Genomic DNA, 16,099 nt, shown 5'->3' on the forward strand with positions numbered 1-16,099 from the left:
GGGAGGAGGGACTCCACTACACCCGCCCCGGCTCGAAAAGATTCTATGTCGAAAGTCAGGTGGAGTAGGGACCGCCCCCAAACTGGAAACGGTCCGAGTGCCCATCCAGAGGACATGGATGAAGAGATCGCGGCAACTTCATCGGACAGAATATGACCCAACAATAAAGAAGGAAAAGGAGGGAGCACCAGGCTACAGGAGAACGACGAGGAGACCAGGCGGCCGAGAGGCACAAACAGCAGCTGGGGGGGCAGCGGTGTAGACGGTGTAGATGGTGTAGATGCACTATTCTGGCTGTTAGAAGTCAGGGGAGGGGCTGTCCCATTTTCCATCTGTCAGATGGGACAAACAATCCTGTCCTTGTGAGAATGAAGAGGCCTGGGGAAGGGAGAGCACTCCCAGTCCCCCGGCTCAGGGTAAATGCTCTGCGGTTTTTGGTTTCTGCTCCCTTTCCAGGGACAGGTGAGCGAATCCCACTACAGACTGTTGCCTTCAGCTCGTATACCATTTTGTACATATTATATATTTAAGTAGAATTTTTCTTGATAACAAAAAGCACTAGGTGCCCTCACTGAAGAAAATTTAGCAACTGAAGAAAGCGAACAGAAGAAATGTTAAGTATCCTCCATAATGCTAGTGTGAGGGGAAAGGCGGGGCCAACGTTTCTGGGTGGTCCCTGCATTTTGTTTTTGCTTTCAGGACAGTTTTATTATTTTATTATTATGTTTAAAGTTTACTTATTTATTTTTGAGAAAGAGAGAGAGAGCACAGCAGGAGAGGGGCAGAGAGGGAGACACAGAATCTAAAGCTGGCTCCAGCCTCTGAGTTGTCAGCGCAGAATGCTGATGCGGGGCTTGAACTCACAAACCCTTGAGATCATGACCTGAGCTGAAGTCGGAAGCTCAGTCGACTGAGCCACCCAGACCCCCCCTCCTTTCAGGGCAGTTTTAAAACAAACTGGACGTCCTGCTTGCATCCTTTGAAAGCTCAGTGTTACATTCTAAGCATTTCCCTGTGTCCTTTGATATTCTTCGAAACTCTGTTTTAAATAGCTAAGTAACACTCTGTTGTAAGAATGCGCCCCAATTCACTTGACCAATGCCCTGATTACCAAGAACTGAGGCGGCTTCTGTTCTACACTTTGGCCCTTGGGCCATCCTTCAACCTCTCTCTGAAGCACCTCTGAGCACTTCTTTCGGGTGGGTGGATGGGTTTCTTGGGCCAGAAGCACACGTCCTTGCAGAGCACCTTCACACACTGCCCATACGACCTCCCGGTGGACCCCGAGGGACCCTGGTTAAGTCCACGCATGAAGTCTGATCCAGAGAGTCCCCCAAAGATGTTACCACGAGGCTCCCAAAGGGGTCCTGAGGGGGATTTTGTGGTGGAGGCAGCTCCAAGCCTCCTGGGTGTCTGTCCTGATTCAGAGGTGGGGGGAGGGCAGGAGGTGGGGGGACACCCACCAAGGAGAATTCTGCAGTGGGTGGACACACGCACGCACAGGCGCGCACACACCCTGATGTGGATGGCTCTTAAAAAACCCCGGGCTGAGTGAAAACAGTAAGACAAAGAAAGCCATCTATAATGCAGCTTCATCTACATAAATTAAAAATACATGCACACAATAAGCATTTTGCAAGAACACACACAAGCAGAAAGATCCACAGTAAACACATTAGGATGGCTGGCTCTGGGGAGGAGGGAAAAAGAGCCGGGCCGAGGAGAGGAGGAGTAGGCCCGCCCCAGGTGGGAGCTGTGTGGGGTCCCTGGGGCATGTGGCCTGAGTGGCCTCAGGGCTGTCAGGGCTGTGAGGTCAGGGGGAAGGGGCGTCCCTAGGCCTCTGCCTAGAAGGTGACTCCACAGGCTTGGGCTTTCGCGCCCCTGTCCCGTCTCAGAAACGATTAGGGGGCCCATGGAAGGCTGCTGATATTTAAAAATTATTTTGCTTGCAAAGGCCATTAAAACAACCATTTCCACCACCTGCTGGCCCTGTTGTGTCCCAGGATGGCGTCTGAACCCTCTCCAGAGATGGACACCACTGTTCTAGACAGAAGCTTTTGCCGGCACTCAGTGCACTTGGGGCTTTAGGGAAGGTGACGGAACCTTAGAGCTGCTCCCCAGTTCTTGTAGGTGCTTCAGGGACACACACACACACACACACACACACACACACACTGCCAAGTCCCCAAGGCAGGGGCTTGGGAGCCAGCCGACCTTCCATTCATAGACAACTATCTGCTATGCACCTGCTGTGTACCAGGCTCTGTTCTCGGTGCTGGGGGTCCAGCAGGGAGCAGGGTGAAGACCCCCTTGAGGGAGTCATTGTCTGTGCAGAGCCAGATGACAAGCAAGTGACCACGGACAGGACAGGGAGGCTCTCAAATCCCCGGAACTCAGGCCATTTCTACGGGGCTTTGGTGTCAGGCTGTGTGTGTGTGTGTGTGTGCGCGCGCGCATGCACAGTCCCCTGCATGTTTGGGGAAGTACCAGCCACCGTGAGCAGGACACATAGGGCTTGCAGGGCAGTGCCTGTATGATCGTCCCTCTGACCCCGAGATTCTACTTCTAGGAATTTCTCCCAAGGGCAGAATCCGGAAAGTTCCCAAGACTGAGCACGGAGGTTGTTGACCACAGCGCTGTCTGTATCAGTGAAAACACTGGAGAGAAGAACGGACTAGTTAAGTAACGGGATGGCCAGAATCCTACACAGTGATTAAAACTGATATTTTGGACGAGCATTAGTGTCAGGGAGAAAGGTGTTCATGTTACGCTCTCAGGTGTTGAAAGTCAGCTACAAACTGATATCAAATGGTGTGGTTTCATTTTTTTTCTCAAAAAAGTAAAAAAAAAAAAAAAAAAAAAAAAAGAAATCCCTTTACCAACCCCCCCTACCAGGGCACTGGCCAGAAAGACACTAAATGCTAATGGGAGTTACCTGTGAGTGTCGAATTACGCTTGGCTTTTGTCCCTGTGTTTTTACTTAGGTATATATTCTAGGTTTCCTAAATTAATTTGCATTCATTCTGTAATAAATAATTTAAAAGTCAATTTGTATAGGCTCAAAAAAGAGCCAGGAAGCCTTTAAAAACAAAATGTAAACAGTAGTTATTTATATCTAGGTGGTGGGACTAAGGGTCATTTTTTTTCTTTTTCTTTTTCTTTTTAACTGGATAATGAAAAAGTTACTTTCTCGGGGTGCCTGGATGGCTCAGTCGGTTAAGCATCTGACTCTTGATATCGGCTCGGGTCATAATCTCATGGTTTGTGGGATCGAGCCCCACGTCGGGCTCTGCGCTGGCAGAGCTTGGGGTTCTCTCTCTCCCTGTCTCCTTCTCGTGCGTGCGCGCTCTCCCAAAATAAATAAACTTTTTTTTTTCCTACAGTTACATTCCCAAGCTCCTCCACTGGCTCCCTTGGTAGCCCCACTCCTGCCACCTGCAAGGTGCCCACGAAGGGAGGCCAGTCTGACTGAACGTTCACAAGCACCTGCTCTCATGGACAGCACTCTTTCCACCCTGGGGGGAACATGCAGTTTGCAGGGGGACGGGGGCCTCTGGGGTGGGGGTGCCAGAACCCCCAGGGATGAAACACACCCACTTTTGTGTGTGCTTAGCACTGTGCACGCCGCGTGGCTGCAGGGGACCCGTGCGTGACTTATAAAGAAGTTCACTCACGTCCATGGGGCTCAAGTGCACACCCGGACAGAGATGTGGGTCAAACGTCTGGAGGCCAGTGGCCCCAGGAGATGGGGTGACAGACGCGCCAGCTAACAGGCCCAGGCAAAGGGGCCAGCTCAACCCCAAAAGAGAACCATCCTCTCTTGCCTCTGCCCACACCCGCTCTGCTGGAACGTCCTGGTGTCTCCACCTTCAAAACACGCCCAGAACCAGCCGACTTCTCACCACCTCCACCGCAAGCAGCCTGGTCGCAGCCGAGCCCCCGGCATTTCTCACCAGAACTCTGCGCCAGCAAGGAGACAGCAGATCCGGGATTCAAACCCGGCCCCCCTGGCGCAGGATCCACGTGCCGTATGGGCCTCCCTGCACCTCAGCTGGGGAGACCCAAGTCAGCAGCCCGTCTGCCCTCTGCTCAGAGCTTCCCCCGGCTCCCGGCTCATTCCGAGAAGAGCCCACTTCCTCACCATGAGGCCATGAGGCCCTGCGGCCCTGCGGGATCTGCCCTCACCTCCCACCCTCTCTCCGGGCTCACTGTGATCCGGTCACACCTGCTTGTTGCTGTTCCTCCCACATACCAGGCAGGATCCTACCCCAGGGCCTTTGCATTTGCTATCCTCTGCCTGGAATGCCCTTCCATGAGATTCCACCTTAATGTCCTCCAAACGTTTGCTCAGATGTCACCTTCTCCACTAGGCCACCTGGACCTCCTGTCTTTAAAGCTGCAGCCAGTCACCCCTCCTCCTCCTGCACCCACCGTCCCCAACCCCCATCTATTTCCTTTTCCCACAGCCCTCAGCATGTTTAACACATGCCATTTACTTTCTTATCATGCCTAAGTCTAGAATGCGGGCTGGGGGTAGATAGGACAGGTTGTCTGTTTCGTTCACTGATGTATCTGGAGTGACTGGACCACGCCTCCCACACAGAAGACAACCAAGAGATATTTAGCAAACACAAGCCTCCTGGGTAAGGGCAGGGATATCTGGAGGTGGGGGCGGGGGGAGTCCACGGGCCCAGACTGGAAGGCGGCGAAGGAAGGCTAGGCTGGGGGACCCAGGAGCCACAGAGAGGCATATTTGGATGGAGGGGTGAAATGGGAGGGTAACTGGCGGCAATCGTAGGGGCTGGCAGGCCAGGCCCAGCTGTGTAGGACTTGGCTGTCACAATATAGAGGCTGGATTTCACTCCTGAGGCCAGGAGGCTTCAGTGGGTTTCAGGCAGAGGCCAGCACCCCTTGGGGGCCACTGGGAGGATGGACTGGGCCTGGGAGTAGGGGCTAGCGGTGCCAGGGGAGCGCTGCTCGGGCCGTTGTGCGCCTGCGGGCAGCCACAAGTCTGTGGGCGGAGCCCCGGGCAGCCACAAGTCTGTGGGCGGAGCCCCGGGCAGCCACAAGTCTGTGGGCGGAGCCCCGGGCAGCCACAAGTCTGTGGGCGGAGCCCCGTGCCGGCAAATGTTTGCCGCACTGAATCGTTCATGTTCATCGAGCTCCCCAAAGAGAAAATGGCCCAGTTCTACTGCAGGGTCACTGCCGCGGCCTGGGGCTGCTGGTGGGGTGGACTCAGCGGCCCCTCATCGCGGACGCACCTCCTGATGCGCTAACATCTCCCCTCCGACTTCCATTCCCCAGAACGCAGTTGTCCCAGCCTTACTCGCCATTCCGTTCTTTACAGTCTCTTCCCTTATACGTACACAAGGGGAGGGCCCTGCCCTTCCGTCAGTACCTAAATCAGGGCTTGGCTCGGAACTGGTGGCAACACGTGTGGAACGTCACGTGAGTAAAGAAAGGCCGGAACCGGGCAGGCAGAGTCCAGGGAACAAGGGCGAGAAGGAAGTGAGGGTGTCGGCCCCCTGACAGGAGTCAGGGGCAGGTCAGCAGGGACTCCAGCCTGAGGATGCAGGTTAGACTCCCAGCGAACTCTACAGAAGGCACCCTGTTGAGGAGGTGGGGCCGAGCCGGAGGACATCCTGACCCCAACACTGGCTTCACTGGTCCTTGCCGTGCGGCCACCAGGATAGCCTTCTCGACTTGGGCAGTAGTGCCCTTGGTGCTGCGCCCCTGAAAGAGCCCCTCTGTCTTCTGCAGAGGGGAGCCCTGTCCCCAGGCTCTCCGGGACAGTGAGATGGGCGCCACTGACCCCTTCTCCTCCCAGGGACAGACAGGGAAGTGCCATGGCGGAGGGGAACCTTAGCTCCCAGGGGCCTGGGACGTCACACGCCAGCCGTCTTCTCTCCTAGCTTTATGGGCTGGGGTCGGGGGAGGCTTGCGTGGTGCGCGGTACCGTCCCTGTGCCTTTAAAATGGTGGTTCTCGGGACGGCTGGGTGGCTCAGTAGGTTAAGCTCCCGACTTCGGCTCAGGTCATGATCACAAGGTTGGTGGGTTCGAACCCCGCGTCGGGCTCTGGGCTGACAGCTCTGAGCCTGGAGCCTGCTTCAGATTCTGTGTCTCCCTTTCTCTCTGCCCCTCCCTTCACTTGAACTCTCTCTCTCTCAAAAGTAACATTTAAAAACTTAAAAAAAAAAATAGTGGCTCTCAACTAGGGAGATCCCCCCCCCCCCTCAGTATCTGGCAACATTTGGAGACATTTGGGCACCAGGGGCGAGGTGCTGCTGGCATCTGGTGGCCAGGGTTACTGCTCAGCACCCTACAGCACATAGGAAGTCCCCACAACCAAAGACGATTGGGCCCCAAACGTCAACAGAGTAGAGAAGGAGAGACCCTGCTTTAAAAATGCACAGCTCTGCCCTCGAGGCATCATTTATAGCCTGTCTTAGCCACAGTCACAATTAACCGGATGGCACCTGCCCCGTCCAGGCACCAGCCACGCGCTTGGACAGGAGACGAGGCCCACGGGAGTGCTCAGGTCTCCAAATGTCACGCCACCTCCGGGAAGTGGGCACATGAGCCCCACACCGCACGGCAAAGGAGTGCTCGCCAGGTGCCAGGAGATTCTAAGTCCCTGGCAAGTCTGAAACCATCAGCCGTCACCCCACTCCCCGGGGCAGGAGGTCTTCGCATCCCCATTTTGCAGACGAACAAACGGAGGCGCAGAGTCCACGTGAGCCGGAGGCCACGCAGCAGGCGTAGCGGCGCGGAAGGCACGGAGGCCTCGAGCAAGGGTCGCTTTGCCCACCTGTGACCCCAAGGGCAGGCCGAGGGCTTGCCTGTCCTGTGCTGGCGGAGGCAGGCAGGTGGCCGTGCCTCCGAGCCCCAACGCACTGGCACAGAGGTGTTTTCTCGTCAGAGAAAACCCGGGCAGCCTTAGCTCAAGTTAATAGGATGCGAACAGTATCGCCTAAGTGCCACAGGGACGGCCATGAGGAGCTGGAGGGGACGCCCAGAAGGCCTCCGCCACCTCGAGGAAGAGGAAGTGGCCACCACCTGTGCAGCGCCACTACCCCCCACGGCTGTGTCCCCCCCCCCCCACCGGATGCCGGCCCAGCTCACCTGGATGCCATTCTCCTGCAGGTTCAGGTACCGCGTGTTGACAGGGATGCTGGCGGGGACCTCGGCCAGCTCTCTCCGCGTGCAGATCACCCGGCTGGCCTGGTTGCTGCAGGAGCAGGCCGCGGGGCAGGAGGTGGCCGGCGGGGAGCCCCCTCCGGCGGCCAATGTCATGGCCACGCCGCCCCCGCCGGCCCCCAGGGGTGGGGAGAAGAGCCAGAGGAAGAGCAGGGCCCCATGGGGCCAGGACATCCTACCGGGCGGCAGTGGGGGGCACGGGGAGCTGCGGGCGCACGCCATCCTCAATGTTCATGCTCCGCGTGGGCGCCGGGGGGCTGTCGGGGTGGGGGGGAGAGAGGGAGAAGCTCAGTGAGGGACAAGGACCCCGTTGGCCCACCTGCTCCCCAACCCCCAGGCAGCTCTCAGCCACTGCTGCCACCATCACCTCCCTGGTCTACCCAGGACCCGGAGAGCAGGGCTCCCCCCACCCCGTGGGGGGCCGACCCACCCCCTGACGGAGGCAGAGAATGGCGCTGGCCCCGCCCTCCCTGCACTGTCTCACGTCCTTCCCCGACTGGAAGATTGTGCCCATTTCGCAGAACGGACAACCGAGGCAAGGGTGAGGTGGGGAGACAACGGCTGCCCCAGGCGCTTGGCCAGTAATGGAGATGTCCGATCCAAACCCTGGTTCTAGGCACGGTTTCGGAAACGGAGACAAAGAGGCAGAGATGGAGGGAGAGGAAGAGAGACAAGATGAAGTGCCAGAGAAAGGATGAAGTGCCGGGTCTGGAAGCCTGGGTGGTGGTCTGGAGTCTGGCTTCTGTCACAGTGGCCATCTCGGCCCCCTTGCCTCTGGCGCGACCTCCTGTCCCCTCACCCCACTCCCTACCCAGGAGCCTTTGCAAAGAGGCCGGGTGCCCAGCACCAAACGCCCCCCACACTGGGCCCGCCGCCCCTCAGACTCCTGTCACCCCCTCAGGGGCCGGGGGTGGCCTCTCAGCAGCCAGAGAGACTTGAGTTAGACTCAGAGGAGGAACTTCAAGAAGGTAAGTGCCAGACAAGGCACCTGTTGAGGTGACGTGTGGGCAGGAGAGGCTGGGAGCAGACTGGAGAAGGCAAGGGGGAGGAGGGGGCCGCGGGGGCCTGGGGTGGCAGCACAGGCAGGAGGCCGTGGGATTGCAGGTGCCCAGGGCCAAGGCAGCGCCTGGTGGCTCCGTGCCAGCAGCTGCCGGGGATGGTGTCGGGGCGGTTGGTGGGGAGCGGGCTGGGGGCCAGAGACCCTGTGCTCGAACTCTGGGTGGGCAACGGGCGGGGTGGGGTCAGGGCAAGACAAAGGGGGACGGGCCAATCATAACAACAGCGACGGTGAGAACAGCAACGATAATAATAGCTCCCATCTTCCGGGTTAGCCCTTTCTATGCCCCAGACTCTGCGCACACAGTGTTCTCATGGAAGCCTCCCAGGAACCGTAGGAGGAAGCCGTTAGGACGCCCAATCTGCAGATGAGGACACTGAGGCGCTGGAAGGGGGACGGCTCGTCCCGGCGTGGAGCCGGCCAGCAAGTGGCAGAGGGGGCTGGTGGCCCTGGCTTTCCCTTCCCTTCCAGGCAGTGTCTGGAGCACATGCACGTGCACCCACATCAGCAGGCCGCCCCAGTCCCCTGCTAGCGGGGAGGGGGGGGGGGGGGGAGAGACGGAAGTGGTCTGCACAAACATGCCCACCAGCAGCAGAGACCCGGGCACACCGCAGACAGCCGACTCTCAGACCCACGGACACGGGGCCACCAGCCCCAACCCCGCACGCGCGTGCGCACACACACACGCACACACACACACACACACACACACACACACATTTGCTTCCTCCTTCTGCAGTTTCCAAGATCATCCAGAGCTAGACGGAGAGACGCAGAGACAGAGAGACGAGAAAGCCTGAGAGACAGAGACGGGGGAGGGGTCGGTTCTGTGTCTGAATCCTGGACTCATTTTTCCACCTGGTGGGCTGGGGGCTGTGTGCTCCTCTATCTGTGAGTCATGTGAGCGCAGCGGGGTCTCTCCTTCCAGAGTGTGACAGGGGGGTCTCCGCTGGCCCTAGTCCTGCACCCCCGTCCCCTTTCCCACCTCCTAAGACTGGCGACGACTCAGCCCACACCCTGGAAGCCAGGGGCAGAAACTGCGGCTGCAGCACTCGCCCCAGGTCCAGGCCTGCAGCCGCGTCTCTACCGCATCTGTCCCCATCTCTCCTGCAGCCACCCGCATCCCTCCCCCCCCTCCCATCACAGCTTCTGCGGTGGCTGGGCCTCCCGCCCCTTCCCTCCTTCGCCCTCAGCCATCTCTGTCCTTGTCCCCCCCACCCAACCACAGTGAGGGACACTCACCCCGGTGGCTCCGCTTCCGCTGGGCCTCTCCCTGGGCCCCAGGCCCCCCCCTCCACATGCCTCCAGCCGGCGGGGGGGCTCTGCCTCCCCAGTTCTCCAGGGCTTCCTTCGAGGTCGGGCTGGGGGGGGGGCGCAGGGGCTTCTTGGGTCTCCCCGCGCCCCCCCCTCCTCGCCGGTCGCCCTTCCCTTCCCGCCCCGGGGAGGCCCGTCCAGGCCACTGCAGCAGTCTCCTCCCCCTCCTCCCTGCTGGCCTCCTCTTGCTTCCTACCCCCACCCCCACCGCTACCTCCGCTCTCCCCCCCCCCCCCCACCGCCGGCTGCTCTGCTCTCCCCCCACCGACCCCGGCCCCCTTCTCCTCTCTCCCGGCCCCCTGGCCTTGTCCCTCCTCAGCCCCAGCCCCCTCTTCGGGGCTCCCCCTCACTGTCTCGCCTCCCTCGGGACGACCAGGCCCCCTCTCTCCTTCTCCTCCATCTCCTCCTCACTCTCGCTCTGTCCCCATCACCCTCTCCGTAGGTTGGGGAGCCCGTCTGGGTCAGATTCTCTGTCTGTCCGTCTGTCTGTCTCGGTCTCTCTCGGCCAGGCTCTGTCTGTCTCTCTCTTTCTCCGCGATTACAATTTCTAGTCACACGGCAGTGCAGAGCCAAGCTGTGCCTCAGCTCCCTCCCTCCCCACCCCCTCCCTCCTTCTTTCTCTCCTTCCGAACGGGGAGGGCGCCTCTCCTCCCTCCTCCTTGGCCCCCCTTCCCTGCACCGGGAGGCCTCCCCCTCCCCCGCTAATCAAAGGCTCCGTTATCTAATTAACCCATTGGTTCTGGGCGGCAGGGGAAGGTCGGGGGAAGCGGGGGGGAGGAAGGTTGACGGCCGGCTGCCCTGGGAAGGGGGGGCGGCGTGTGGGCTGTGCCAAGCCCGGCCTCGTGGCACAGACTGGCTGCAAAACCAGGCTGGGCCATGGCTGACCCCACCCCCCCACCGCTGGCCACAGCCACCCCTCCTGCACCTGTCCCCAGGCCCAAGGACAGACAGCCTAGCACAGTCTCCCCTCAGGAGCTACTACCTCCAGGCCCCCCCAGGGGAGCTCCCCGAGCCCCTCACCACGCCGCGTGGCCATTTACTCCTACCCCCACCACTGACACACCAGAGATCCTGGGCCAACATCCTCGTCACCCAGTCCTGCAGCCAAGGGCCAGCCCCCATTCGTGCCACAAAGAAACCCGGCCCCAGATGCAGCCCTCTCCCCCGGACCTCAGCCAGGGCCCGCTAGCCGCCTCCCCATACACTTCTGCAAAATGGGCAGGGAAGCCGCTCGCGTTTCTTCCATTCACCCAGCCAGCCAGCCAGACGGCAGATATTTTCTGAGTCCCTACTGTGTGCAAGCACTGGTGTCGGTGCCGCCAAAGGCCACCCTCATACTCAAAGCCCAGGGCACCCACAGGGCACAGAAGGTAAGTGGCAACATTAGGGCACATGAAGCAAGGGGGACTGTTTCCCTTGCTGTGTGACCTCAGGCCAGTGACTTCGTGGTTCTGAGCTGCAGGAAATGCTGGGAGATGGGGGGGCGGGTAATAAGAGTATCGGCCTCCTAGGGCTGTTGGGGGCCGGCTAGCTAGATCCTCAGTGAAAATGCTCTACCTGTGCCCCACATGCAGATCTGACCCCCTTTCCTCCTCGCCCCCAAGCCATCTCCCCTGAGATCAGAGTCCTTCTTCACTGGTCCCCCCCCCCCCCCCCGCTTCTGTCCCGCCCTCCCTCCCAGTCTGTTCCCACAGGCAGCCAGAGGGGTCCTGTCAACATCCAACCTGCCCTCCAGACCCTGCCCTCCTCTGCTCCACCGCCCCTCACCCCCTCACTCAGGTGGCCTCACTAGGTGCAAGGGCAGGGGACATCACCTGGGTTCCCAGGGCCCCTCTCCTCGGGCTGGGCTTCTTCTCTGGCTTCAGCTCTGGTCTCCTCCCCTGCTCACTCACTGACTTCAGGCCACACTGGCCTCCTCAGTTTCTGGAACAGGCTGCATACATTTCTGCCTCAGGGCCTTTGCTCTTGGTCTTCCCTGTCTGGATCCCAGAGGCACCCCCCCCCCCCCCCACCCGCCCGCCGCCCCGCCTCCCAGATTGGGCCTGCCTCCTCTCGGGTCTTTGCTCAGGTGTTACCTTCTCTGGTGAGGCCATCCTGACCACCTCAAATCACAGCACCCTAGCCGTCTCCAGAACCTTCCCTCTTGTACTTTTCTATATGACATTCGTCAGCATCTAGCCTCTTACAAGCCCACACACTTGAGTGTAAGCTCCCCAAGGGCAGGCACTCCATCTGTTTTGGGCAGTTTGGTTCCCAGTATTTATGACGGTGCCTGGCACACGTTAGGTGCTCAGTAAACTGAGTGAGGAATGAATGAGCGAGTTATCATGGCTGTTAGTCTATACTCCTCACGGACTGAACACTTTGCCTCGTTACAGTTGCACAGAGACCTGCACCCAGCCCAGGACACATTCTTAACAGCTGCAACCTCTCAAGCTCACACCTCAGGTGGCCCAGATCCTGAGGTCCCCGCCCATCCCAGGAGGCCTGCCCAGCAGAGGCAGCACATCCATATGCAAGCACAACTGCCTTCAGTGTGAAGCCTGCGCCGCACCAAGGCGCAACCTGGATGGGGAGGTCCCAGGTACCACACTCTAGAGTCCCAAACAGCAGGCCCCCAGGGCAGCTCCTGCACCCCACTAACCGTCATGCTGTGAGGTTAACCCTTCCCCTGCTGGGCACGTTCCCAAAGCCCTGGGGCACACGTCTGAGCGGTCCCAATACTGCCGACGATGTCGATGTCTGCCAGGTACCTGGCATTCCTGGGGCACCCTTCTGGGCTCTGTACTTGGCAATAACCACAGTTCTTCCCTGGGCCCTCGCTGCTACTACCCCCATTTCACAGATAGGAAAGCCGAGGCACCAAAAGACAAAGGCACTTGCCCCAGGCCATGCACGGCTACGAAATGGTCCCTCCCTGGTCAGCTTCACCAGAGCCAACAGGTCCCAGAGACCCCAAAGCTTGTCAGGACAGCAACCTCAGTCCCACGGAAGTCTCTCGGGGTGGGGGGACATGTTAAACAATAGTCAGCATCCTGCAAAGCCTGTCTCATCCCCCCTGCATAGGAGGAGACAAACCTCCCCTGCTCCACACCCTGCTGACTGGGGTCACATGACCTGCTGTCAGCGCTCGCCTCGCTCCCCACAGTGCAATCCTAATAGTGATGGGAAGCGTTTCCTGGGCACCCACAACGTGCCTGGTGCTGGCCTAAGCACTGCCCACGCCTGCAGCCACTGGCTTCTCCCCGTGGCCTGTTCTGGTGTCCATTTTACAGTTGGAGCAACAGATCGGGAGGGCTGAAGACACTGGCCGATGGCCGGTCACACAGCTTGTCCGTGGGACAGCTGGCACTGGAAGCCAAGGCCCAGAACCTGGCCAGGTCACCACGTGCCCTGGGGGGAGGCCTCTTGCCTGTTCTCCACCCCTACCTGGTCGAAGGAATGAAACAGCCAGAGAGGCAAGAGGCCCCAAAGAGAGAAGAGGGGCGCAAGGCAGAGAGGGGCAGAGACATGGAAAGACAGAGGAACAAAGACAGGGGCTAGAGACCAAAACACAACCGTGCACGAGGGGCCAGGGAGACGGAGAGACTACAAGAAGGGCAGGAGAGCAGAGGAAGCCCGAGAGGGAACTGCGGACCAGGGGAAGCATCACCATCCACCCCAGACCAAGCTCTGAGAGATCTCGGGCACTGTGCCTGAGAGGATTCGGGCAGATGGCAGATGGGAAACTCAGGGGCCCAGGGGAGGTGGGGCGAGGAGAGAAGGGAGGCAGGGAACGTTCCTGTCGGGCATACTCATTTTTCTGGGGGGAGTTCAGAAGGTGAGAGAAAAGATAGGAAATTGACTGCCATCGCAGCAAGAGGGATGGAGGTTAGATCTAAAGAAGAACTTCCCGACTGTGAGGGACTGGGGCGGAAGTGGAGCCTGGAGCCAGGAGGGTGGAGAGACATCAAAGCCAGAGAGAGCTGAACACTTCTCTCGCTGGATGCCTGTCATATGCGCAAGGCTGGGAGCTGTTAAGTTGGTGGGGGGGAGGGTATGGGCAGAGCCGGCTTCGGGGACGGATGAAACAACTTCACACGTGTGTCCCTCTGAGCCAGTGCCTGTCCTGAAGGCTTTTCAAACAAAAGCAACCCCAAAGCCTGGAGAATCGACAGTCCCCTAACTTTTGAGCTGGCAGAACCCTGGGAAAGGCTTGTGGGGGCTCCGCCCTTGACTTGCCCTGCCCCCACCTCTTGCACTGACACACTTCCTTTGCTCCCCAGCCCTCGGATGGCCAGAAGGTACCCTGTAGACAGCGATTTGTTCTGTCCATCATTGTCTGTCTCCCACCGGATGGTGAGCTCCCCAGGCGGGGAGTTTGTCTGGCTTGCTCACGGCTGTGTCCCCAATGCCCCGGACAAGCGGGCCCCCACAAAGCCTCGGCAAGAAGAGCCAGCGAGTACCCCCTCCCGCCCGGTCCCCTGCTGGCACTGGCTGGGGAGGCCGGAGGGGAGCCTGTGAGCACAGGTGGGGGTTCCCGGAATGTCTAGGCAAATCACCGCCCATGGGCCCATGGCCGGTGGAGGGGAGTCGGGAGGAGGTGATCGCAAAGCTGAGACCAGAAGCAGGAGCAACAGGTGTGCAGGTGATGAAAGAACCCCGGGGTGCCAAGGCCTGGGGGCCAGAGAGGCGGGTGGGGGTCAGGGAGCCACACAGAGCCCAGCTCAGTTACAAAGACGCCCCACCCCCACAGTAGGCTGAGAAGCAGGGGTGCTGGGGGGGTGGTGTTGGGGTAGGGGAGCGGCGAGTCAGCTCTGGGTTGGAAAGACCCCTCCAAGTAAACCCAGGGCGTGGGGGGCGGGGGGAGCTGAAAGCTGGGGAGGAGCCGGGCCAGGGGTCCAGGGGCAGAGGGTGAGGCTGGGGTTGTGGGTATGGAGAGGAGGGAGAAGGAGGCATGCAGCAAATTCGCCAAAGCCAAAGCTGCGGAACTTGGAGGAGATGTAGGAGGCGAGGCAGAGGGAGGAGCCGCACTCTCCTTACAGATCTGGGGTCAGATTCTGAGAGCCAGGAAAGGAGACAGGGCACCAGAGGAGGTCGGAGATGGGGGGGAGAAAATAGAGCGATCCCTGGACACAGGACCCCCAACCCCCGTCTTTGCCAGTAGGAGGTGAGCCCGCTCATGCCAGGGGCCCGGGATGCTCCAGGAGCAGTGATGGAGGGCCCTGGGTGGCCCCACCAGTCCCTGGCCGTGAGACGCTGGGCCAGCCCCTCCATCCCTCTGCCCACCCCACCCCCACCCCCGCTTCCCTCCTCTGTAACACAGGCCGTTGTTGGTGACACTTGGGGGCTGCGGGGCTGCCGGAGGCTCCGGCAAGGGGGCCCAGGGCAGGGTCTGGCGCTTTGCAAGTGACCTGCGAGGGTGAGCTGGGACCCAAGACCTGGCTGATAAATGGAGAAAGGAAAACGCGGCTCCCATCTCTGTGTTGCTGCGTTTCCTGCTAGGAACTTTCCTCACTCCATTTCCTCATCGGAGAAATGGGGATTAATAAGATACCCTATGACAAAGGACTGGGAGGGCACGGGTTTGGGGGGTGCATGAAGGCCTGAGAGCAGCAGCTGTCTACCAGCCGGCATAGAATGTTCTGGGAACTGATGCGTCGCTGCCCAGTGGCAGTCTCTGCGACTACGGAAGAAACGCTTTCTGTGCTGTCCAACATGGTAGCCACGAGCACGTGCGGCTGGTGAGCGCTTACTGAGTGGTGAGTGTGACTGAGGAATTGAATTAATTTAATTTAAATTAATCTAAATGTCAATGGCCACACGTGGCTGTAGTGGTTACTGTATTGGAGAACGTGGTTCTGACTGCTGGAGTGGCTGTCCCAGTGTGTGTCTGGCTGAAGCTCAGGTCTGCATGGAACTGGCTCTCCCTGAGGCCCCCGCGAACACACAGCCCCGGGCGGGCTCCCAGCTGAAGCGCGACCCCAGGCCCCCTCTCTTCTGTGCACACTCTGTGCGATTCTGTGTAGCTCTGGGATGTGGGGGTCAGTATAACGCTGCTGAATTGAATCTGCCTGGGTGGGGGGGTGGGGGAGCTAGAGCCTGGCCTGGTATTGGAACTTTTCAAAACAGAGGTCACCGCCAAGGCTCCGGCAGGGGTGTGGGAGGTGAGTTTGCAGGTGGGAGGGGTGCAGTGCAAGCCACCTTGACCGTGGCCTCCCTGGCTTCTTCTCTCCTTGCTGGCCCCTGGAAGGGCAATTCTGCAATTTGTTTTCTACCTCAGGATGTGTGTAACTAATTTTATTTTTTTTATGTTTCTTTATTTTGAGAGAGAGAGAGAGAGAGAGCGAGAGAGAGAGCATGCGTGCACGCGCAGGCAGGGGAGGGACAGAGAAAGGGAGAGAGAATCCCAAGCAGGCTCTATGCGGCCAGTGCAGCACCCTACATGGGGCTCAATCCCAGGAACCGTGAGATCATGACCTGAGCATAAATCAAGAGTCAGATGCTTAACCGACTGAGCCGCCCAGGTGCCCCTGCGTGACTAACTTTAT

At 59.4% G+C, this 16,099-nt stretch overlaps 1 protein-coding gene across 4 annotated transcripts in view; it reads right to left on the reverse strand.

Annotated features, from left to right (window-relative positions):
• Nucleotides 1-16,099, reverse strand: part of LRRC4B (leucine rich repeat containing 4B) — a 60,909-nt gene that overhangs the window by 15,972 nt on the left and 28,838 nt on the right. For 2 of the 4 annotated variants that reach the window (XM_027037071.2, XM_027037069.2), the window contains exon 2: nt 7,124-7,455. In XM_027037071.2, the coding sequence (XP_026892872.1) occupies nt 7,124-7,420 (297 nt within the window). In that variant the 5' untranslated portion in view covers nt 7,421-7,455. Of the gene's footprint in view, nt 1-7,123; nt 7,456-9,497; nt 9,817-9,980; nt 10,134-16,099 lie in introns of those variants that run through there. The other 2 variants (XM_053210931.1, XM_027037070.2) reach the window with 2 other exon arrangements.

The sequence above is a fragment of the Acinonyx jubatus genome, chromosome E2 (assembly GCF_027475565.1).
Source record: "Acinonyx jubatus isolate Ajub_Pintada_27869175 chromosome E2, VMU_Ajub_asm_v1.0, whole genome shotgun sequence".
In the NCBI taxonomy this organism is placed as follows: Eukaryota; Metazoa; Chordata; class Mammalia; order Carnivora; family Felidae; genus Acinonyx; species Acinonyx jubatus.